This window comes from Sitodiplosis mosellana, unplaced genomic scaffold, assembly GCF_009176505.1.
Source record: "Sitodiplosis mosellana isolate CC-2019 unplaced genomic scaffold, AAFC_SMos_1.0 Smas_scaffold_6165, whole genome shotgun sequence".
NCBI classification, from domain to species: domain Eukaryota; kingdom Metazoa; phylum Arthropoda; class Insecta; order Diptera; family Cecidomyiidae; genus Sitodiplosis; species Sitodiplosis mosellana.
In genome coordinates, this window is record NW_022601406.1 from 2,619,584 (window position 1) to 2,644,759 (window position 25,176).

The 25,176-nt window shown below is 35.8% G+C and overlaps 1 protein-coding gene across 9 annotated transcripts in view; it reads right to left on the reverse strand.

Moving 5' to 3' along the window:
- LOC129574594 (transcription factor collier) overlaps positions 1-8,509 on the reverse strand; it is a 38,366-nt gene extending 29,857 nt beyond the window's left edge. For 4 of the 9 annotated variants that reach the window (XR_008688710.1, XR_008688709.1, XM_055456793.1 and 1 more), the window contains exons 1-4: positions 7,535-8,509; positions 2,577-2,730; positions 2,338-2,401; positions 497-552 (exon numbers count right to left, since the gene is read on the reverse strand). Coding sequence is in view for 3 of the 9 variants with exons in the window: in XM_055456793.1 (XP_055312768.1) it covers positions 497-552; positions 2,338-2,401; positions 2,577-2,730; positions 7,535-7,647 (387 nt within the window). In the remaining 6 variants the exon portion in view is untranslated. The remainder of the gene's footprint in view (positions 1-496; positions 553-2,337; positions 2,402-2,576; positions 2,731-7,534) is intronic. The other 5 variants (XR_008688705.1, XR_008688707.1, XM_055456791.1 and 2 more) reach the window with 3 other exon arrangements.
- Between the last annotated feature and the right edge of the window lie 16,667 nt (positions 8,510-25,176).

Below are 25,176 nucleotides of genomic sequence, written 5' to 3' on the forward strand. Positions count from 1 at the left end.
AACATGTGTTCTGTTTATTATATCCTAATCAGGCCTTGTTCAATGGTTGGAACCATTAATGCATCCGAACTAATCACCCATAAACTGAAAATTGCAAAACGAATCTATGTGGAACTGATTCCAGAGCACACATACACACCACTACTTTGGACATTTGAAAATTGGCATGCTTTTAACGATGTTTTGACGCACAAACGAATTATATTCATTGTGTAACGTAAATGTAAACGAAATTGATGATAAAGAAAAAAGACAGACAAATTTTAGTGTTCGCTATGACTCTGCTCGAAACTATTTGGTCAGTTATTTCGACATTATCATCAAAGAAATGTGTGATATTTTGTGATTTTATCATGATTCGTGGAATTCAAAGCCATCTGTAGCCATGTTTACTTCTGCATCCATATCAATTAAGCCAAAAATAATGCCATTTTAATTGAAAATAGCAAAGAAAAACAAATAAAATCAAAAGAAAAATAATCGAGATGAATCTTACCTGTTTCGTTTGTGAGTCGATCAGCCGCACGAAAATATCCTGTTCCTGCCTAGCACCTATATTGACATAGAAATATGAGCGGAAAAAGAAGAAATATCAAACAATGTTACAATATGTCTCAATATGCTAATTGAAAATATAAAATATCTTGGGCAATGTAAATTTGTTTGTCCCATGAGAAATACCGTTTGATTTTAGATTAAAAATAGCGATCGTATTTTCATGCAACAGATATGAAAAGATGACGAATTTCATTTTATCGCCAAAAAACATTAGAATAATGTAGTTTTGTGTGATGAAAATATGGTTTTTTCATAATCAAAAGATTTTGGTCGAAAGTGAAATGTAATGTGATAAAACCGAAACCATATGGCCAGTGTCAAATAAAAAGTTGTGATTTCTTCGATTGTTATTATCGTTCTAAATGAATCATAAGATTTGGATACATGCTGTGGCCGTCCAAAGTACAGAATATCCATGCACTGCAATGCTTAGACGTAAATACAAAACGGTTAATGAAGTGAACGATTGTTCTTTTTTTCGGAATAATTTCCATATGAAATTGTTGCAAATATGGACAAAGGGATGAGAGTGAGCATGAGTATGTACTATGTAGTCTGTAATTTATAGGCTTTTGCCATTTATCGTTTTTTGTCCATTTTTTTCTGCAACTTTGGCTCTTTTGTCTGTCTCATTTTTCCCACTCAACCCGTTTTCACACTCGTCAATGCACTCCACACACACACACACACGTTAACAAGAGCAGCAGCAGTAGCAGCAGCAACAACAATATCAAAAAATATGTATAATATTTTAAATTGGCGACAGGGGACTCATATTATTGAACGATCTGAAAATGTATTATTAAAATATATTCCGACTAAATGAAATTTTTGCCGTTTCCCATCTCATTCACAAAACGAACATAATAACGGCGAGCCCGGGGTGGTTTTTCCGTGTGTATTGTGTCCTTTTGCGCTACTTGTACATTCATTATTAATATCATCGTAATTTTATTTCGATTTCACTGTGGAAGTGATGTGCGCTCGATGCGCCCCAACAAATGCATTCCAGTGTAATGCCCTGCACACACACACAACTCAGGCGGTTTGAGCGAACAAATGGTTTTGACGTGTGTTTCAAAAAGCGTTTACAATTCGTTACTAAAACTACTCGAATCATTTAAATTAGTTGCATTCGAATTAGTTGCATTTGTGTGCGGGAATTGAAAAATGAAACGTTTCAATGAGGTTTTATTTTTCTATCGTCCCAACCAAATCCCATTATCGAGCAATAAATTTTACGCAATTCGTTTTCATAAATTTGTTGACCATGTAGCCAAATTCAAATCAATTGCAATAAATAATTGAATCCACGTATTCTAGAGCGTTCAACTGATTTTCCCTGTGTATGTCTTGGAAAGCCGCAGCCATTGGGTGGATTTTAGTTGAAAACCCAACATTATTATGGCTTATTACTAACTACATCTCTGGTTGGACAATTGTTTGAGGCCAAACCGACCGGCACAAATTCAAACGTCCTATAAAATTAATTTAATAACAATTAAACTAAATTGCGGTTCATTAAGCACATGTGCACACAAGGCATGGATGTGTGCGTGAGTGTGACTCAGGTGTATCAACAAGAATGACCCAATCCACTTGTGTTTTTTTTTCTCGCTTGTTCTGAATTTAAAGCCATTTTAGTTAAATTACGATCAAACAAATTGATATATGCATTTTGTACACAAACATACCACTGCAACCAGAGGCATATAAATCCAACTCGAAAAACCACGGTTTCCACGCAAATTTCATAATATTTAAAACACACACACTTACCATTCGCATAGAGTAACTGTAGCCGATACTGAATTCCATTGTTTGTTTTTGTACTGTCCGTTTCCTAATTGGGTGAAATCACAGAAAAACCATTCATTTTATTATTATCAATATGGTATATATATATATATATATTAGTGGGCTATATGTGGGAAGGCAGTGGATTGAATTTATGTAAAATACACCATTTTATTATTATTCCAATCATCAGATTGAATTGAATTCGACGACATATTTACCTGATCTTTTTCTATAAATCCAATGAAGGCAGTACGTTCAATTTCGATTGGTTGCTCGCTTCGATCATACAGTGCAATCACAAAGTGAAAAAAGTTTGATTTTCGTAGATTACTGGGCGGCTGTTTTTCGAAATGGGCACGGCCAATGCCGAGACTGATGTTTACGTTTATCCATTTGACAAGGTGATGAAAGAGAAATAGGAGAGAAAGTTTTGTTAAAAATGTGGCAAATTACTACAGAAAAATTGGCTAATTTTCCCTAGCTCAGTTATAAATAGCTAAATAAACATTTTGCAAGCTCAGCAAAAACAACCTTATGATCGATGACGTCAGTCAAATGTACAGAAGGAATTGGAGGGAATATTATCATTTGTCAGTGAAAATTGAACAATTTTGAAGAGGAAATTTTCATATGTCAAGCAGCACATTTTTAATTAAAAACAAAAACACACTCGAATGAGAAAAGGTGAATGATTCATCGAAGATAAGCTATGATATGCTCTCTTAATTTGAGAGAAAAATTCAAATATTTGATCAAACTCAAGGAATTTCCAACGAAAGCATTTTTCAACAACGATTGATAATGATGGAAAAGTGTTTGAGCCCATTGGTATTCATCGGAATAACTCAGATTAAAAAAAAATTGAAACAAACTTGAAGAGAATAGTTTTATTGAAAAGAATGATCCGAATTCATTCCCATGACGATTTCGTCGAAGAAAAAATGGTTCAACGCTTCTTTTTTCTTTTCATTTTTTACTCATTTTATTCGGAAATTTTGTATTTATCCATTTTTTTTGTTCTTCAAAACAGCAGAACTTAGCATTTGAAACCAAATATCCAAAACGTTCTTTTCCTCCAACAAAATCCTCGAAATGTTGAGGTAAACCCTAAATAGACTTGAATATGTTTAATTTGAGCACAAATTTTCACTACAAAATAAAAGCATTTTTCAACGAAAAAGAAAACTATTTTCGTCCAAAAAATTTCCCCGAGCATATTTGACCCCAGCCCAACACTATCAAACGATTGCTTCTATTCATATCGTTAAGCTTTTTCCAACAAAAAAAACACCAAAATTAACATTTGCTCTGCACTCAAAATTGAATAATCGATTACTACATGTTCTGTTGATTATGTGGTATCTGTGTAAACATTTGTGGTATTTGTTGAGCAAATAAAAATATGTACATTTCAAACAGAAGCATTTCAGTCGATGGTACGTCAATCAGGTTTATTTGCATAGTACAAATAGCTAATTACACTGGACAAAATATACGTATTGCATGTAGAATAATCATATTCTCACACATCCAACTAGCGGCACCAACAATAGCAACCAAAAAGAAAAAAAAAATGTAGTCCAGTTGTTTGATAAACAATAAGTACCATGTGTCTCATATTTCAATTGATCGTTCCAATATTTTTCACATGTTGCACTAAATGTTTATCACAACGGAATGCTGTTGTATTTGATTTCATTTTTTTTTCTCCCTACATTTCGCCGGATTATTTCTATTTCAAATTGTTTTATCACTTGTGTCGTTGTCTTGAATATCGGTCGAATAGTTGTTGAAACATTTCAATGCCGTTTGATGGCAATCGAAGATTATTGTTTTAGCATCGATTTGTAGAATAAAACAATCGCATTCATTGGATAATTTGAATTGTGCAGAAATGGCGACGGAGGCGGCTGCGTCGTCGTCATCATCGACGCCAAAAATATGACATTGGAATGAGATATGAAATATAATTGATGATCGTATGTTTTTATCAATGCAATCAAGGGGACGATGTGCAATAAACAGATTATAGGAAACATTTGAAACATTTTACATTCGTCGATCCTGTATCGACAAAAGCATTCTAGTCCGGAGCGCACAGAGCGTGTAGAACAAGCAAAAAAGAGTCGAACTTAGCACAATTCGATACGGCAATTGCCTTGCTATGCAAATATGGAGGTTGATTCTCATTCTCTTTGGTCTTTGGTGAGTGGTCTGTGGCCACAGTGCGTGTACAATTTTAGGCATAGGATTCGGTGTGCATTGAAATTAAAATCGGTCAAAGCATTCGGAAGGGCAGCGATGGGCAGAGTGGCAGTACGATGGAGCTAGAGAAGTACAGAGACTGAGTGAATGAGAGAAAGAGAGCAAAACGCAGACACAAACACACACATACACACACACAAAAGGACGTTATCAGAAACAATAAACCAGTTAAATGAAACAGATTGGCTATCATGTACGACACGCTTAGTGTTTTCCAGCTCATTCAAAACGGTAATTTAATCTGATATATGTTTCCAAACTCAAACGCAATGTTTAAAGTACGAATGATTTTGGCGCAACGGAATATTTGGCATATCCAAACCGAGAACAAAGATTACAGCACACACAAAGTGAGAGCGAGTTCGATAGAACGAACAATGCTCGCGCATATTGGTAAAACCGCACTAAAAACAATCCAATAAACGAGAGATAGAGTGACTCATGGCACGACGCACACATGGCCAATTGATTCTATCACAAATTGACAACGTGCAGTGCAAAAGTGAAAACATGCACAGCACACACACACACGACATACAGTGTCATAGCTCGGGTGAAAAGTCGAGTGTCTCATGTGTCTGTGACCTGGTAGAAAAAAAACTTATGATAACTATTCTATTTATCTGCTATCATCAAGGTTTGTGGTGAAAATCTCCACGAAAGGCGTGAATTAACTTATAAGCGGCAAAATATCGCCGAATTTCAAACGCAATTTTCTCCAACACGATATGATTCTTTTTCAATCGCAATGTGACTTGATTATTCACACCTTCCATACATATGTGTTATAAGCATCTTTTTCTTCGCTAGCAATGGAAATCGAGCGGGCATAGCCATCGGGAATGTCTTCTCCATAGGTAGAAAAACGTTCGTACGTGCAAATGATTTATTCAAAGTTTTGAACATCAATTCGCTTTTCCACCTTTATCACCAATCCGGTGTGTGTGTGTGTATTTGTGCTTGGCAGCGAAGTAGCAACGCTTTGCCAAGACGTGCTAATGATGTCTCGATATCATTTGGCAGTAAACATTTCGGCGCGTAGATTATCATTTTTATTTTATTTTTTTGCGATTAATTATTAAAAGATGAAATGCATCGAATAAGTGTGTGTGTGTGTATATATTTTTGAAGTGGATACCCACTCAACAATAAGTGTCTAGCAAACAATTTAAATTGAATGGCAACAAGACATAATCTCTTTAAAAATGCATAAAATTTTCTTTTTTACGATGTGGAAAAGAAAACGGTGAACGATGCCCAATGTTTGATTTGGTGAGGGGAAAGCCAATGTAAAGAATGGTTGCATGTAATTTGCGTAAACAGTAGGAAGCGGGCGCACGGACATCGTTTTATCCGAATCATCGATGATGACATAATTTATCGATGCGCACTGATTTATTGCTGGTGGTTTTGAACATGTTCCAGCTAAAATTACTGGATAAAAAATAATCGCTGTCAAATCTCTCGATTGTGTCGCATATTTCTAATGGCCAAAGAATTTTCCAGCCCCGTTTTGATCGATCAAAACACAAGACAATTTTCCAATGTGTAAAATTTGTGCGATGGTTTATTATTAGAGAGAACAAGTGCGGCCGCTCCGTTCCAATGCAAAACATTGTTCGGTCGTGTGATAAAATCGACTTTTTGAAATGAATGAACAAGATGAAATAGTAATAATCATAAATTATACAGTTTATTAATGATATTGTAAACGATATAAAAATTTAAACACACACACTCACTCTCGCTCGCTCTCTCTCTTTCTCTCGCACACACATGCACACCGATCACAACCTCTCTCTCACTCTCGACACGCACGCAAACACGAAAAATGCACTAAGAGTGATAATTTACTGGCTATCAACGGTTTATGTTATGCATTCTATTAGGTTTTTGACGCTTTTCATTCGAGCACGATTCGATCAGTATATATATATATATGTGTGTGGTGTTGGGATGGCATTTACATACACACACACGCACACGCGACAAAAAAAGATAACACTTTTTGCATTAAAATTAAATGAATGTTAACAGCTAAAAATGTTGAACGACAACTTAATTTATTTTATTGTTGTGCAAAACCCCGAATTCACTATTATTGGACACTGTGTTTCAGTGTGTGGTTGTTGTTTTTTTTTCTGGTCGGTTGTTATTTGTTTCGTGTAACATTTTACACGTTTTTTTTTCTGTTGATTATTTGAACATTTATCGGACATTTTCCAATGGAAAGCCTCTAATATGTGCCAAATCAGGGGAAAAAAATTGGAAATGCCAACCGATTTTGATATCTGAACAGGATAAGGAGTGAAGATGGAATAGTTTTTTTTTGTATTGAATCGATTTTGACCTTTTTTCAGTTTTTGTCGATTTTTTTTTTCTAGTTTTCGAACATTTTTCAACTTTTTTTGCGACATCTACAATTTCCAATTTATGACATTCGATTTTAATTTTTCACTAAATTTTTTTTCTATTTTCGATTAGTTTTCGCTTGCTTTTTTTAACGCACTCATTTTGTGCAATGGTCATTAGTCTAGTTACAAAAGTCAGCGGTAAAATGTTTCATCGACACAATGTTATTGATATCAATTCGATTAATTACACAAAATTGTTTTATTCGCGTTTTAAATGAATTTTTCCGCGGATTTTTAAGTTGCGTGCAGTTTTGTGAACAAATTTATAACTTATTCCATATGTGCACCAAATCGTTCGGGATTTAAATTCGTTCATTTCTTTAAATTCCATTGTTTGTTTAAATTTGTCTTTTTGTTTAAATTCATTCTTTCCTTAATTTAATTAAAACAACTGCTCTTCTGTTCTTTACTTTCGTCAATTTCATCTTTTACAATTTTTTTCTCTCTCTCTCTCTCCCTCTCTCTCTTTCTCGATTCGATCAAATACCATAACTTACTTAATTTGTTGCGATGGTTGCATCCATGCTCGCGTTCCAAGTGGTTCTTCTTTGAGTGATGTGATCGGTCCGCGATTTTGATTTAAATCACTACCGGGCGGTAATGTGAACATTAAACTGCTGGACCGTGGCCCGGACGATGGATACAATTTTCGACCCCATTCCAATTCGAGTGTTGGCCATGGTGACGCCGAGCTGAAGCAGCCCGGTACTGGTTCGTCGGAACGCAGCTTTAAGCCGTTATCAACCACTTGATCACAAAAGAAAATGGTGACGATTTAATGGTTTACACTAGCACGTTGAATAATCAAATGTTGTGTATTCCGAACGATATCGTTGATTTCGCACGAAAACACAAAACGATGTTCACACAAAATAAATGGTTCTGTTTTTATCTTTCTTTCTTTGTTTTTTTTTTGCGATCGAACAGATTCGCTTCAAAATCTTCAATATATTTTTGTCACGCGCGAATTTAAAATAGGACAGTTTTTGAGAAAAAAAAACAGATTTCGTTTATCTTCACAAGTGTTTTGAATTTTTCGAAAATCGCAGAGTTTTTGTTTATTCTTTCACATACTTCTTTTTCTGTTCAAAACCGATGACAAACTGATTTCGGCGAAGAAAAAAAAAATCAACGAATTTCTTCGATTCGATTTCAACTGCTTTTGGTTTTCACGGTGTGAAAAATTTCGCTATCAACAAACAAACAAAAAATTATTTCGTTTCGCAGCAAGAGAAAAAAAGCAACAAATTTTCGGACCGAAATGAAAAATTTGTTTTGTAGATTTTCGGAAAAAATTTTGATTAATGAAAATGCACAAGGATAATTTTACAAATGTAGTTATAGCATGACGACACGGAAAAATTATCTCCAGAGAAAACGCGTTCGTCCCGAGTGACTGGCAAACCCCAACTGAATCCGCTGATATGTTATTAACCATATAAAATAGTCGTTTCGACAATATCAGAGATACACGCACACATGGTCCCTTCCTTCAGCTCTCACACACAGCACAGCATAGCACGGCACGGCACAGGCATAGAGCACAGCACACAGTGAGCGCATCTGATACACACACCGAATGAATGGGTGAGAGTGAGAGAGAGAGAGAGAGAGAGAGTCAAGGCAAGGCAAGCGATATACACACACTCTCTTTCTCTCACTTCTCAAAACACACAAACACACACACGCACTGAAAAGCACACCAGCTACAGAAGCAGCAACAGAAGCAGTGGCAGAAGCGACGATGGCATGTGACGATACTCTTACGTGGACAAAAGGAGATTCAAGCGTTACGTTTTTTGTAAGCGACGTCTTGTTTCATATCATTTGTTGTATGAAATTCATCACCAGAAACAGAATCACAATGTTTTTGGAAAAATCACTTGAAATTTGTTCGATTTGGTCAATCGGTCACCAAGAACTGCACAAATCACAAATTCGATTGATGTCAAAACCATTAATCCATTTAAGTCAACCGGATCGCGACACCAATTTCAAACACTCACTTAACGTACACAAAAAAATAACGGTTTTTCCGGGTGATTATTCCATTCTGTAATCGGAAAATGGCACAAAATGTATGTTTTTTTTTCAGCACAAATTATTCAAGTAAAAAATCTCGTCCCAAAATATTTCTTTTGAATTCAAATTAATTCGGAATATTTTCTTGAATTCGTTGCGTGTGTGTTGGAAGGGAAAACAAAGCCAATGTCCCAATCATCACAAACACGTCTTATTACTGCTTTATGCTTCGACTTAAGGTTCACGCTCGCGAAATCATTTGCGTTTGAGGTTGTTTTGTTGCGGCACCGACAACTACGACGACGACGACGACAAGATTTTACCAAAACAAAAAGCCCAAGTACAAGGAAAACGGTGTGTTAAGAGAATAAAACCGAAATCTCGTCTTTCGTTTCCCTCTTATTCGCATTCACGCTCCTTCTCTCTGTGTGTTGGTTCGGTTGCCGAATTGCGCAACTCAACTCACACACTTCGAATGGCACAAGAAAAGCCCCAAACACAAGATGTTTTCGTTGGAACAGCACACAAAATACCCGAAAAACCACATACAAAATCCTATGTAATCACGACAACCGAATTTCGAGATGCTCACTGTTTGCACATCCATGTGCACACACAGTTTTCGATACGGGGTTTCTACGGTGGAAACGCACATGGAGAGAGCTATCACAAATGGCATTGGATAAGTGTTTTTTTTCCCGTCGACCGACAACGAAAACAACGCACGTATATGAGCAGTGAGCGAAGGAGAGGATTTTATGCGTTTGTGTGTATATGTGTGTGCGCATGTTGAACCGACAGCATTAGGAGAATATGAATGGTACAAGAGCACCGTAGCACTGTACTAGGCCAACAAACCCCGCCCACTGACAGCGTTCATTGTGAAGTCGTGATCGCTCGTTGGTTACTGATTTTGTTTAATTTTTAACAGAAATTCCTCAAGAAAATTGTCTTAAATTTCAACTTGGGATTCCCGTACGGCTATTCATGCACTAGTTACGTTTGAATGAAAGCCAACGAACGAAAACACAAACAAAATTACAAAAATATACACTCATCTATTCGCGGCAATTATGCATTTTGAAAATTTGTTGAAAATCACTCGAACAGGTTATTGAACAAGCGGCGCAGTTCAGAGCTCCCATTTTTCACTTTATCTCGAACATCTTTCCAATACATTTACTGTCTGTTGTTGACTCGCATTTGCGAAATTATATTCGACAATTCAATAAAAATCGCTTCACATTGACGGACACGATGGAAACAACATTTTCGTGTCGAATCAACAACGTATAACTGCATGCACGAAATTTTACCCTTTTGGAATTGAATCCAGTATTATAAACAACTTACCGAATATTCTGCGAATCAACAACCTGTTGAATTCGATGGGGAGACCGAACAATAAGCATTTTTTTTGACAGTGCACACCAGTTAAGGCATGAATTGGATTTTTAGTGCGTAATTTGTTGGAGTTTGATATGAAATTTCGATTTTTTTAAAAATGAAAACCCAAGGTAGAACTATAAAAATTCCAACGATATATAGTAAATAAGGGAAAGAGATAGAGAAAATGAAAGAAATCCCAACACTTCGAAAAGAAACTCTAAAATGAGAACTACATAAAAAAAATACAAATATTTTCCCCCCAAAAAAACTGATTTTTGGCCCAAAATGTTCAATTTCTCAAAAATCAAGAGAAGGTAAACTTTGTTCAACAATAAATTCGCTACATTCCGTGGATATTTAATGAATTCATCTATTTTGTCAAAGATTTATGTATTTTTTTTCACGTTTAAGTGAGTAGTCAGTTACTTGAGTTGGCAGCCAGTGAAAAAAATTCATCCAACAAAAACCAACGCGGTAAATTTTATTTGTCAACATTTAATTAGTATTTTCGAAAGAAAAAAAAACTCTTATAAATGATTTAGTGCAATGTTTTCGCAAGGAAACCCAAATTGACCGATGTTGAATAGTCGATTCATCATATTTTTTCCCGACTCGATCCACATCTCCGGCACGAGTAAATAAATGGGAGCAGCAATTGTGTTTTTTTTTCCAATTTTAAACAAAAACGCCAAAGAAAAAAAAAATCAAGAAAAAAAGCTGTTTTTGTTCCGTTTTTGTTGTTCAACGCCGTTTTCACCAATCGGATGCATGGTGTTTTTGAGTGTGTTCGGCATTTGTCTAAGCATTGAAAAGAGTTTGCGCGCAGCTTACCGAAGCTTTCATTGGATCTTAGAAACATTGTGTGGTTTGAAGCGTACATTGGAAACCGCCTACATTCCACACAGGCAGCACGTTGTGCCGTTGTCTAAATTCGCGGTTGCTGCATCTTAAATGCTTTTCGGAAAACGTTAAACGTCCGTTGCTGCAGCTGGCTTTAATTTGAGTTGCATTGGAATTCACGAGAGAAAAACGAACGCTTGAATTTATGGTTTTGCATACGGAATGCAATCTGCTGCTGTTGCAGCATATCGAGGTGGTCGATGAAAATACGGGGCACGTAAAATCGGAATGAATCGTCCATTCGATGAGACAATTCACATTGAGTTTGATTTTGCCGTTTGTTGTGCACATTTTAAACATATGGACAAAACGATTTCGATTAGCTCTCGCCCTAATGCCAAAAATGCACCGCTGCAATCGTATGCAGTCGTCAAGAAAAGATGATATAATAATGAGCGAACGAGATCGAGTACCGTGGCGAAACACAGTACTTTGCACCTAATTGAATGTATGCTCGCTCGCTCGCTCGCTCGCTCGCGCACACACATCACCATCCTTCGACAAGTTATTCGTTTCACACAAAAATTAGTGGCAGAGCCGCTACCCTTCAACCAAAACAAAGCACAGACAAAACAAAGAATTTGTTCAAATTTATCATATATTTTTTGTCTGACGGTGCGGTGCCTGTGTCTCGTCTTGCTCATCTCCTCTTTCATGCAGATATAAAAACGGGCGCCGCTCAAGTATCGACTACTCTCGCTACCTCTCCGTTTATTGTCGCATTGTTGTTTGCCTCATAATCAATTTTGGTGTTCAAAAAATAGTTTGCCCATATGTACGATTTTCATGTTGTAATGTTATGCATTCATTGATTCGGGGCTCTCGCACTCTCTCTTTATCTGTCGTTGAATTTGCAACAAACGAGTCGATAGCACTTCGTTCACTACCGTCAGATGCACAACAAGCAGCGATATTAAAAACCATCAGAAATGAATACGTTCGTTCGTTCGTCCGCACGCTGTTGACGAGCATAAAACGAGTTACTAGTATACAATTTCATTCATCGTACGATGTGCGTGTTTTTTTTAATGTTCCATACATATGTACACCAACATTGAATTGGTTGTTGCTAACATTATTGCCCATTCGACTCAGTCGATTTTTTGTTTTCCTTCTTTTCATGTGTTTTCTCTAATGTTTATTTTATTCAAATCAGATGCGCTCATTACCTTTCATTAAATTTTTAAATGCCTCTCCTTGCTATGCATCGATCGCAAAAAGGATGTGGTGCAGTCGTGCTGGGATTGGTTTTGCTACCAACAAATTTACAACATATGTTTACTTTTCGATATATATATATATATATATATGTGAAATCGGTGCATTTTGCGTAATTTCAAAAGTCAGTGAGTTTTGATATCATTCAATTTATTTACCGGTTTCGGTATTATTTGGAAAAAAGTAGACCCTTTTTTGGATTTCATTAGTAGGAGTTATTTGGGTATTTTTTCAACTATTTCTTGACATATTACGTTTTAGGATCATGATTGCCAACGATTATTGGCCAATGTATCAACAATTGGTAATTCTTAGTCTGGAAATAAGCACATGAAGCGTCGTTATTGGAAATTTGCAGTGAAACGCTTGATAAGTCATCAGTGAGTGCTAAATCCGAGACTAAAAAATGAAAAGAAAACGGAACATTCTTAAATGGGATGAAATATGACGGCAGAACAGCTTCTGTAATTACGTATTTGAAGAGTAAATTACGTCAAACTCCCAATATCTAATGGTTCAAGTGAACTGGTGTCGTCATTCTGTTCGATGACGATTCCATCGATGGAATTTTTCATGTTATTTGTTAAAATTTTGATTTTTTTATTTTCATTTAATAATAGTTTGAGAGAAAAATATGTAGGTAAGTAATTCGAGATTCAACAGCCCGAACGAAATTCATGCGATTCAGTACACGTGCGTCGAGAACTGTTCGAATAATGACATATTTCAAAATATGAATAATAGCAAATTACATAGATACAAGATGCTCGTGTGCTGACTCTGTTTCAATTTGTTTGTTTTTGCTTATGAATTTTTCAAAAAATATTTTTCATTTTGAAAGAAGAACTGAAACGTTCATTTGTATTCACACGTAAGACGGATATGAGTAACAGTACGGTTATAAAAGGCCATTGCTGATATCGCTGGTTATCATTGTCGAAAAGTTCCCTTCAACTTCGGTTAAAAATGAAAGTTTTTCAAGTATTTATTTATTTATTTAAAATTCAAAGTTAATACATATAGTATTAGGTGGGAAGGTATGAGTTTTGCCTTACCAGTAAACCACACATCTTTTCAAATTTAATGGTTATATAATAACATTTAATTAGGTCGGGTGAGATCCGATTGCAAGTGACCAGTCCATTCATTTTCGATGCTAGGACCAAATTCAGAAGTATTCTTTATTATCACTATCATTGTAGGTCGTTGTTTAGAGTGATAACGCAATTAGTGACTTTAATTCATTTCATTTTATATAAAATATATCAGGCAAGCATGGAGACAAAATATGTTTCGGCTTTTTCTTTCCCGCAGAAAATTGATAAGTAAGTTTTTTCTCGATATCGCTTTCTTGAAACAGAAAAGAAATTGTGAAGATACTCTGATAGAACTCTACGACTTTTATTTGGTCGAACTGTCATTTTGTAATATTTCAAATGAAAAAAATTGTGTTTGTGTTACTTTTCAAACGAATTCTGTCATTTGTATGTTATTTGTCGGTTTCGAAGCTCTTATTTTTTTTTACTCATTTGTTTTTACAGAAATAGTATTCCTTCTGACAAATTCCTTTGGCTGTAAGTGTAACCTCATTGATTTATATCATTACTAGCTCCATAATTACACACTAATACAGTTTGCATTTGAGCAAAACATACATGTGAAAATACTTCAATTATTTCCTAATTTTTATAATTCAGTCTGGGTCGATATTTGAAAGATCCAAAAACCATGCATAAAATTGATGGAATTGGTGAAATAACTGAAGAATATTTCAATAAACACGCGGATCTGTTGAAAAGAATAAAAGACATATGGTTTCAGTATTGGAAGTGAATATGCAAATCATACATGATGACGATTCGAATTTTCATTTATTAGTAAATATGCCAAGAAAACGCCCTGCAACGAAAACTTTTCGATTTTACTTGATTTTCTGGACAAGAGTCATCCAAATGTCTTACCTGAACATCACCCAAATCTGGCTGTAACACTCACAACCATGGAAGCGGAAGCGTTCAAAATTCTAACTAAATCAAAAACCATTCGAATACTTCATGCCTAGGGGCATTTCTCACACAAACAATTTGAGCAAATGTGCCAAAATGTCTATTATTTCTTCTTTTTTATTGAAATTGTAAGAAAATGTACTGAAATGACGATATTGCTTGAATAAAAGTGTTCTGGAAGTGAGTTTTGGTGGATCCTCAGGATGGACCAGATCCGGTTTGACAATGCCCTGGCCCATCCTGAAGATCCACTTCCAGAACCGGGAGCAGTTCTGAACAATCCTTGAGATCCACCAAAACCCACTTCCAGAACACAAGTTCAGTGTAAATGAACATTTATTTACACGAATTGATAAAAATTGATTGAATCGGACCGAATGGAAGAAATTTTTCAAAATTTATAAGAATTCATTCATTCTTTTCGTAAGAAATGCCCCTAGCTTCATGAACATGTATGTTATTCTAACCTGATTTTCTTCACTTGAAAATGTATTCTTTCTTTGCTTATATGAAAAAAAGAATTTCTTTATTTAAAATTTACCCTTTGTTCATATTACAGACTAGAAAAAAGTTCGAAAGTTCATGTAAAAGATTTTGAAGCTGTACGAAATGGAAAACATTCATTTGATTCTCTCGGAAAACAAAACAGGTAAAATCTTGTAATCTTACAACTACTTTAAATCCATTGTGACAATTTTCAGTCGAAAAATTGAGAACGGTGTAAATATCTTAGCGGCAGTCGAAAATTTCAAATAAAATATAATCAGCGTAAGTATTAAGCAGAAAATGGCGACACATCGTAGAAAATAGGCAGTGTAATCAACTGTAAGAACTGTATCATTGTAATATTTTAATCAAATCTAATTTTTACCCAATAAAACTTGTAACAGAAAAATAAAACAATTAATTATCAACTGTTTCTATTTGATGAATACAAGAAATTAGAAGAAAAAACGGAATTGTTCCAGAAGTATTATTCACAGAGCGAAGCAGCATTCTTGAGCTGAAAAAATACTCGTTCAAGCATCCATTATCTAAAGAAAAGTCTCACTATTCCGAATGGTAATATATCATTGAAACATCATTTTTACCTGCGATTTTAACGACAACTTGCAAACATAATTTGACGATCAAACAGTACATTTGAATGCAATCGACAATCTTTATCATTTCCATAAATTGTCCCATTTCAGTCATACAATTTCTCAAAGCGCTCGAACCAAAATCGGAAGAGAAAAAAAATTGTAAATAACAAATGAACGATGAAAGTTATGACGAAAGCGAATGAAGAGAGCAGCAACAACAGCAAAATAAACAAACAAACAGAAAAAAATAATATTTATTTGAGTTGTTCATAATTTCTGGGGTGGAAATAAAATAAATTGTTTGTATTGTGTTCATTTGTATCACAGTTACTGGTTGTCACACCATCAACACAACCGTTGGCTCTCGCTTGCTCTCTTTCTCTCGCTGCTACATTGAATTATGCTCAAACCAACTCGAATTGAAATAAATGGTTATCATTTGCATATGAATTATTCGCATTACGGATGAACCATTTTTTTTTCTCTCTCTCCCTATCCCTCTCTCTCTTCATTGCGTTCGATGTGAATATTATTTATGCGTTGTTGAAGGATCGCAAAATAGTCATAGCTCGGTAATTTTGTTGTTGTTGTTGTTGTTCAGAGTTCAGAAGTATTACCTTTTGTCCGTGATCCCCTGTAAGGAAAAAGAGATACGGATATGTATCTCAAACAACAATGCACTCGACATAAATCTTTTTCCTCGACATAAACTTATGCACATACAATTGTTTTGTTTATAATTAAGTTCAGCTTTTTCGATACGACCAAAAAAGAAGAAAAAAAACCGAATATTTCAATTGTTCCTTTTTTTTCTTTCGTTCGCTGGAAATTGATTTTAATGACAATTTTTTTTAAATTAACGCCACTATTTACAAAGTGTGAATGGTAAGTAGTGAATCGATTGGATCCAAAAAAAAAAAATCTCACCGAGAAAAAATTGCTTCGTAATTTCAAGGCAATTTCTCGAGTGCTGACCGCAAAATTCACGCATTTTTTCCTCCAGCCGAAGGTTTTGTGTTACATTGCAACAAGTTGGTGGATTTCAAATTGACGCAAATAAAATGTGTAACTCTAGCAATGATATGAAATCCCCGCATCGATTCGAATTTCATGTCGGTTCCACTGAAATTGGCATTCGATTAAAAGAGTGCGATGTTTCGCGGTCAGAGCCAGCGGAACGAGAAAAAAAAGAGCAGCCGTCAAATTGTGTGATCAAATTGTAATTGGAATCCAGTTTGGTTTAATGTTACAATTAACTATCAAATGAGCCGCAGATTTAATCCTCTTCGGTATGTGCGTGCAGTCAGTCGAGTGCTACATTTGGCTGATTATTTCGAATTTTGGGGTTCACATCTACTATTGCGACACAGAATGTGAATGGGAACGAAAGAAAAAACCGGCGCCGAACATGAGGAGGGGAAGCTAAAAATCCGTTTTATCAACGCGATCAAACGAAATGACAGAATGATGCTACCACTCAATTTGTGTGCTTTGGCCAATAACTTTGGATTTGGAAATTAGCCGCTTAATATTTCATATTGAGCGGTAAGAAATGATGTGTCGCCGGTGATGATTGCTTTTTAATACCAATTCAACGAGCACGGTTGAGTTTATTTTGAAACGTGTTCTGTTTAAATTGAGGAGAATCCTGTGTCCTGTTAAAAGTAATTCTGTGTTAAAAATGAGCTCAACGTTGAAAGCAAGCACACACTATGCATTGAAAGCAAACTCTGCATTAAAATGAAAAGAGTTTTCCGCAAATTTGTCGATAAACGTCGAATGTAGTTGAAAGGATCGTTGCAAAGTAGCGTAAGATGTGAAAGGTTGAATGAATTAATAATGAAATTAAATATATGGTCGAGTTTAGCGAACTCTACACACACAACATGTGAGTATAACGCAGGGGCACACACATACACTCGTCGAACGAATTTTTGAGCAAATGGCACTTTTGTATGGACTTCATCAAAGGACTTCGTTTAACCCATTAAGCTATGGAAGACGTGTGTTTGAATGCACCGAAGGAATATCTTTATACATCCTTTTCGATAAAGGTAGCGCGGGTATCAGGTAAAATAAAGTCAACAGCTATAACTAATAGAAATATATTTCTGTATTCAAAAGTCAATGAAGCAAAAGTTACACCGAAGAATTGATTCTTCAATGAAGTGAAGATGCTAACCCTAAAAACAAACCCAAACTATGATAGAATACGCAATTTTCAATAATTCAATGGTTACTCTAGTGAAATGCTAACGTTTAAGAGTTATTAAATCATTCGAAACACTTGAAAATGCTGTACTGTTGAATAAGACATTGAATGTTGTGAGTCGGGCAGAGCTTCCCATTGCCGTTAAATACAAAATTAAGGATTAATCTCAGAATATTTGACATACATCAACTACGGACTAGTTGCGCTCAAAACATACATTACTCGACACATCCAAATGAATCCGGCGACTCTCTTTTTAATTCAGTGAAGTAAATGCCACACAGCAAATAATGCTTTTTCCAAAAAGTACACGGTTTCATTCCTTGAACCATATTTGCTAAATGTAAAATTTGGGCAAAAAATACAAAATATGACCAAAATGAGACTGTAAATTGAAGCTTCAATTAAAAGGATTTTTTGCATGTGAAAATTACATGGGAGCAGTAAAGAAATTATACAAAGTATACATAAATGAATTGACATTTTAACATTTTCTCAGTTTTACTGAAAAAATGTGAATATTCCACACAACGACAGATTCTATGCAAAGTAATTCAAAAATGACACAAATATTTCCCCGAAAAAATTTGGCTAAAATGAGTTTGTAAACTAATAAAAAAAAACCACATTTCAAACAAGAGAACAAACAAACCGAAAATTCCTGCATAAAACGAAAGTCAAGGGAGATTATTTTAAAATTTTAACCAGTTCACTGATATATGGTGTTATGCCCCGATGACAATTCAGTGGAATGTTTTGATTTTGGAAAATGAAGTTCATGTGCGGCTGTATTTTGTTTGTTGATTTGGCCAAGTTCACAAACAAGACGAAAAATTCGTCAATCGGTCTAATAAACAAGCTCCCATTCCCTGTTGAATGAAATTCGACTCTCGTAATGTGGTTCGTTTCGGGGGCCGATATTGCCGGTGTGTTGATGAATTCGTAAATGCAACCAAGCAGATAAGTATCAAAAGGGAGCCCACATCTCGAGCAAACGGTTTCACAATAATTAAATTCAACTTTATGGGCTAGAGAGATGGCACATGAAAAACTAAGTCAGAGATTTTCTGTCTCACTGCTATAAATAACTCATTGGAATGTGACGCAGTAGCGGTGGTGGTGGCAGTCAAAATACGAATACACACGAGTTATGTTAATTTGTTAATAGTGCATAATAGGTGATACCAAATCGGACCACAGAGTCACAAAACCGACGATACAAACGGAAAAATAAACATAAAGGTAGAAGAAGTCAATATAAAATTGTCCACAAAAATTGACTCTGTACTCAATCGCACAAAGGAAGTTCCGTTGGCATTTTTCTCTAGTCATACATACGATTTTTATGACACGAAAATGGGTTTTATTTTTATTTTCAACGACCTTTCAACGTTATCACCATCGGCACGACGCTGTCACTCTCGGAAGGGTGTGTATGCGCTGTATGCGCTCTCGCTATTCGTAAATATATTTATACATGTAAAATTCCATCGGGATTATAAAAGTCGAGTCTGTGTGTCGAAGATGAGTGCGCACTTATAGTGCATTATACACACATATACTAGAGTCATCGAAACAACATCCACTCGCTTGCATATGGAATGCATGGAAAAGCAAAATATACAGATAAAATTGAACATGTGATTTTAATGTGGACTTTCCATAATGATATTGCCATATCAATATAGTTTTAGCATTAAAATGTATTGCATTTGCAGAAATTCAAACAAGGAAGAAAGTCACTCGAAAAATATGAAGAAAGAAACCATGTTCATGTTTGCCAACATCCGTTCGAATGGAAGTGTTTTCTCTCTTTCTTTGGAAAAGACTTTTTTTCTCGAAAGATTTTCCCTTATTTTCAGTTTTTACGGGAATGAATTCATTCAGTATTGCATCACTCAAGTAAACCACCATTTTTAGAACGTGCCAAAGTTTTTTTTTTTTTTTGAATGTACCAACATTTTAGTCGATGGAAGTATCGTCATTCAAGTATATGCATAAATCGGGTGACACTTTATCCTACGATTGTACATGATCATGGTGATATGAAGCGTTCATTCGCCAGAAAAGTAGTGCATGCCAAGTATGCCCAAGTATGCACTTTCACTCATCAGAGCCAACGGAGGGTTCCATCCTTTGAGTGAGAAGAGTGCATTAAATGTTTTTCCTAGATTTTTTGGTTTTCAATCATTTTTCATTTTAAAAAAAAAACACGTTTCGATGGTATTTATTTTTCATTATTGCCTTAAATTTAATTATCTTTAAAAAATAATTTGGAAAAAGCAAGCAATAATTTCCGAAGAAATTGTGATGGACAGTGGACTGGACATCCATGCGGGGTATTAAATTGAATGAGCACAGTATTTCCATTTTTTTGGAAATCAAAGCATTGGCTATTTTCGAAACTTAGTATTTTTCAATAGTCGCCATTGAGCAATTCATGAAAAAACCGCAAACAGTCCATGTCAAATCAAAGTTAAATTCTATGCTAGCGACTGCCGCTCATTACTAACATACATCACGAATTCGTGGGCTGGTGTCTCATTTTTATATTTCGTAGAATATCTTTTCCTTTGATAATAAAAACACATCCTAAAGGGACTCCTATGTCTTCCTCCCTCTGCGTCCATACATTCCGAACATCCGAAAAATTTGTAATAAAAATCGAAAATATCGGAAACACGCCACTGCAACGTTGTCCAAATAAAATACATGAATTATTTCCGTTCTCTCGTTTTGAATATTTTTCGTGCGAAATTTCCACATATGAACCAAAAAAAAAAACGCCGGAACACAAGTTCAAAGGTGCATTGCTCGTAAAGTGTAATAATTATGCATGGATGTTGCTACACATCCAGAACAGTATTTTTTTTCTCTTGAAAGTTTTTCTTTTTGGTTCGAAAATACCAACCGAATCGAAAACTCATTGAAACTATTTTTTCAACGAATTTTATTTGAACTATGTTTCTCTAGAATTTTGTACACCGAACAGATACAAAGAGAGTGAAGCATATATTCTCTGAAGGAATGGAGAAATGAGGACATTCTTATCATTGAAAAACATATTTTCATGCTGGTGCTTTTTTTGTCGGTTTAACTGGTGCATGCAATTGTAACTATTACACTACATTCAGTGTAGTACAATATTGATGCTGAAGCCATGAAAGTGTGCGATTGTGAAAAATGAAATTTATACTCGCATGAAACAATCAAAACTATGACCAAGTCAATACTACAAGCATTAAAAGCTTTATAGAAATATATTTCGAAAATTTGAAGTAAAATATAAAAATCGCAATCTATAGTTCCTTAAAATGAGCACGTTTTTCGAACTGTCTATAGCTGTTTTTTTCTTTTTTTTTTTAAATTTATTTGTTACACGACGATGCAAATGCTATGGAAACATTTCCACAATAAAAAGCATTTTTATTCCTGTCGAACGAAATCGATATCTTCGCCCAGAAAAAAAAATCATAATCTTGAAAAAACATCGAAAATGTGTCACAGTCGAAAATCGACGTGCTCAAACATGATGGCGATGCATTAAGAAATGATAAGAGTCTTAATCAAACGGTCGTAATGTAATGGTTTTTATCCATCGCCCGAATCTTGATCGTCATTTTTCTGAGTAGGAAAAATGAAGCGCGTACAAAATAAAACGGCGGCGTATATCAAAAAGTACTTTGGTAAATATATCCTGTTTAAAAACCTGTCAATATTCATATAAATCCATACATTTTACCGCAATAAAATGCTGTCTCTTCTCAATGGATGGCCAAAGCGATAGAGAGAGAGAGAGAGAGAGAGAGAGAAAAGCCACCCGTGAATATTCGTTTCACTTATTTTTATTATTTTCCATTTTCGATCGGGCGCGCATCGCTATCATGACAAACTGTTGAAAATAGCGCGTTTACATTCATTTTCACTTTTATCGGTGTGAATCGGCGCGCGCGTTGACTTTCTGCCATATGCCGTGGCGTTCTCGCATTTTCAATGCTGAGAGATGGAAGCAGTAATGGATTTCGTTTTATTTTCCATTCATTGAAAATTGTCGTCATGTCTGATTTACTGCATTGAAAAATGGCTTTCCATATTTGCATTTGCAACAACGCCAACCGTCGTTGTCGAATGGAATTTTCTCTGTGTGTATCGTTGGCATCGTCTTGTGCCTCGTAGCCAGTACACCTGCAGCGATTAGACAAGATGTCTTACTTAAATATGAACACGCACACACCAAGGACACGGTCTCTCACTCTCTCGCTCTCATTCGCTCGTTCAAGTTTCACTCGTCGAATCGTTAACGCATCAATAACATTTCAATAAAATGCCAGCCGCAGTGCGTAGTGTGTGTGTGTATATATCTATATATATAGAAAAACGGGACACGGTTAACTGGTTAAAGTGCATTTAGTGGTTATGGTTATGATAGCTGTTACTTGAAGCGAAAATGTTGTTTTCTTGTTTGTGTCTTACTGTTTCTCGCTCTCCCCTTTCATTTCATCTGTTCGGTCTTCGGTTGGCGACGGAAAAGGATTGATTACATATGTGTACGATAATGCTGGTATTTTACTTTTCGCGCGCGCCTGTCACACTGAAACCAGCTCTCTATTTTTTTTAGTCTGTTTTTTTCTATCTTCATATATCAGAACGCGTTGTCGTGCTGTTGTTGCCGTTAAATTCAATCGAAGTTGTTATTGATGCCATTGATAAAGAAAAAGAGAGAGTTTCCATTTGACGCGAAGCCAGTTTAAAATGAATTTTAAGTGCGTTTTCCATCTCAAAATATGTGACATTCAGACTTGTTTATTCAATCGGCTGGATTTTCCTTTTTACCACGTTTTTTTTTTTTCTTCTTCGGTTATCCTTACTGCTGGTGTTGCACAATGCGAGAGCAGTGCGAGATGTATTACTCGGTTTGTTGTGAACAAATGCGTAAATTCAATTCGAGCCACCTCATTGAAATGCATACACTTGTTCCTAAAAGATTCTTTGATGGTGTTGCTTAACGTCTAATATGACGAATGTTTTTTTTTCTTCTCCTATTCTTTTCTATACCGTTTTTCGTTCACTTCAGTGGCATTTCTTTTTTTAGCATGTTTTTATGTTTTTTCTTCTTCACACTGTCTACATCTTATTCCGAAGTGGAAGAGTACGTTGTGTGGTGGGTTGAGCGGACCACTGTTTTCATTTGCTTGTGACTCTGCGAAATTCGTAAGAGCCAGTGTTTTTTTTTCGGTCGAAAGGGGTGAGATGCTTCGCGAATACCATACACGAGTCTATTAGTTGAGAGGAAGGAATGAGAGTGGCTGAAAGATGACGACGATATGTGTTTTGTGTGTGTGTGTCTGTATGTGGATTCGTCCAGGGAATAAAGAAAATCTCAACAGGTTCATGCTCTTTAAAATAATTCATATGCGTGCTTGTATGAAAATAATAAAACCACAGAAGGGATCCGTTGGTTGCAGACGATAATGACTGCGATGATATGTGCACACACACTCTCTGTCTCTCCATCTCACTCACAATCCACTCATTCGCTAAGAGTTTGATAGAGTTGTTTTAAAGCCAAACAATGCGTGAACTGTGTGTGTGGTGCACGAAGACGGCAAACATGACAATTCATTATTGAAGTAATGTGTGTGACTTTGCAACCAAAACTGGCGACCAATGTCGACGATGCAAATGCTCATTTCGATCTATCTCTCTCTCTCTCACTCACTCTGGCTCATACCGGTTCGCTCACTCTCGTTCTTTAGCTCGGCAACGTCTCAACTATAATAAATATGTAAGTACGTTTTTGGAATTGATAGCCATTGTGGTGCGGTGAATGATATGGCCTGTTGGCGCGCTTGGAAAAATCCATGTTTATTTTGGGCAAACTCAAATCAGTTTGCTAATAACACGCTATATTGGAGTTGATTAATGGTTTCGCGGTGTACACATTTACCGGGCGAAAAAGGTGCATTTTCGGCAAGATTTGATTTGGCAAGATGGATTTGGCAAGTTCCTCGCTCTCTCTCTCTCCGTTCAGGAGAGTTTGAACAAGAGAGAATGAACGAGAATAAGAACGAGAAAAATAGTGAGATAGAGAGCGACGGAGAATTAGTGAAAGAGCAAAAGAGCGAAAGTGCCAGAGAAGAGAAAACCAGCGGCACCCAAAAACTGTTACGTCCAAAATCGCTTTCGACATGGAAAACGGAAACAAACAAAGTGCATGTAGTTGGAAATGCCATAAAAATGTTCAGCTATTGCTGCCGTCGTTGCTGCTGTTGTTAACTGATGCAGATGCGAACAACGATGAGGATGTAATTAATAGAAATGTTTGAAAACATCGACTCTTTTTCTGGTGGTGTGAGTATGTGTTTGTGTTGAGGTCGTGACAGTTCACGTTGTACCGTTGTACATATACCAATGTATGAAAATAAATAATTTTCCATCACACATGTCAATACGGAATATTTTAAAAATCAATAGCAACCTTTTTTTGTTGAGTATTTATGATAAGAGTGCCGAGAGCCATTCAAATTGTAACACACATTCTGCCTTGTTTACAGCACTGCTTCCACAGAAATCGATGTGCATGTGTGTGTGTGGATGGCAGCGATTTTGTATTATTTTTTTCTCATCGGTAATGTGACACCAAGAACAAGAACAAGAAGAAGAAGTAGCGGAATGTCTCATTGCCTTTCTGTGTAAAGGATATGCTCAAGTCTATTTGTCACCACATTTAACAGCCTCAACTTCACACATTTTACCATTCATACATAAGTGTTTTTGCCAATAACAAATTTTTCCATTAAAAACGCATTTTTTTTCTCTCCATATCTCCATCCTTCTTGTGGATATGACATTAAAATGTCCTATTTTCCGTTAAAAACTTTGACTTTGATTGCCTTGCCACAGACAGAGAACATTTAACAACGATGATGTCGAGAAATTTTCTTACACTTATGAATTACGTAATTCATGGAATTCAACATTCAGTTAAATACATACAAATTACATGCATAATCATCGATTAGAAAGAAATATGGAAAGTAATATCCTTTTACATGTCGTTTCGTTGGTTCGGTAAAATATTGACGTTGTTTTGGAAGAAATTCTTTTCGCTTCCACCAATTTCACATCATTTCGACTATCATTTCCGATAACTAGACACCGAATTAGTCGCAGTTTTGTGCGGTTTACCCAATCTAGTAACCCCATTTTGAACACGTGTTCTCGTTGTGGCCTAACAAAAGTTGCAGAAAACTGTTCTCTTCTTCTTCTTCTTCTTCTTCTTCTTCTTCTTCTTCTTCTTCTTCTTC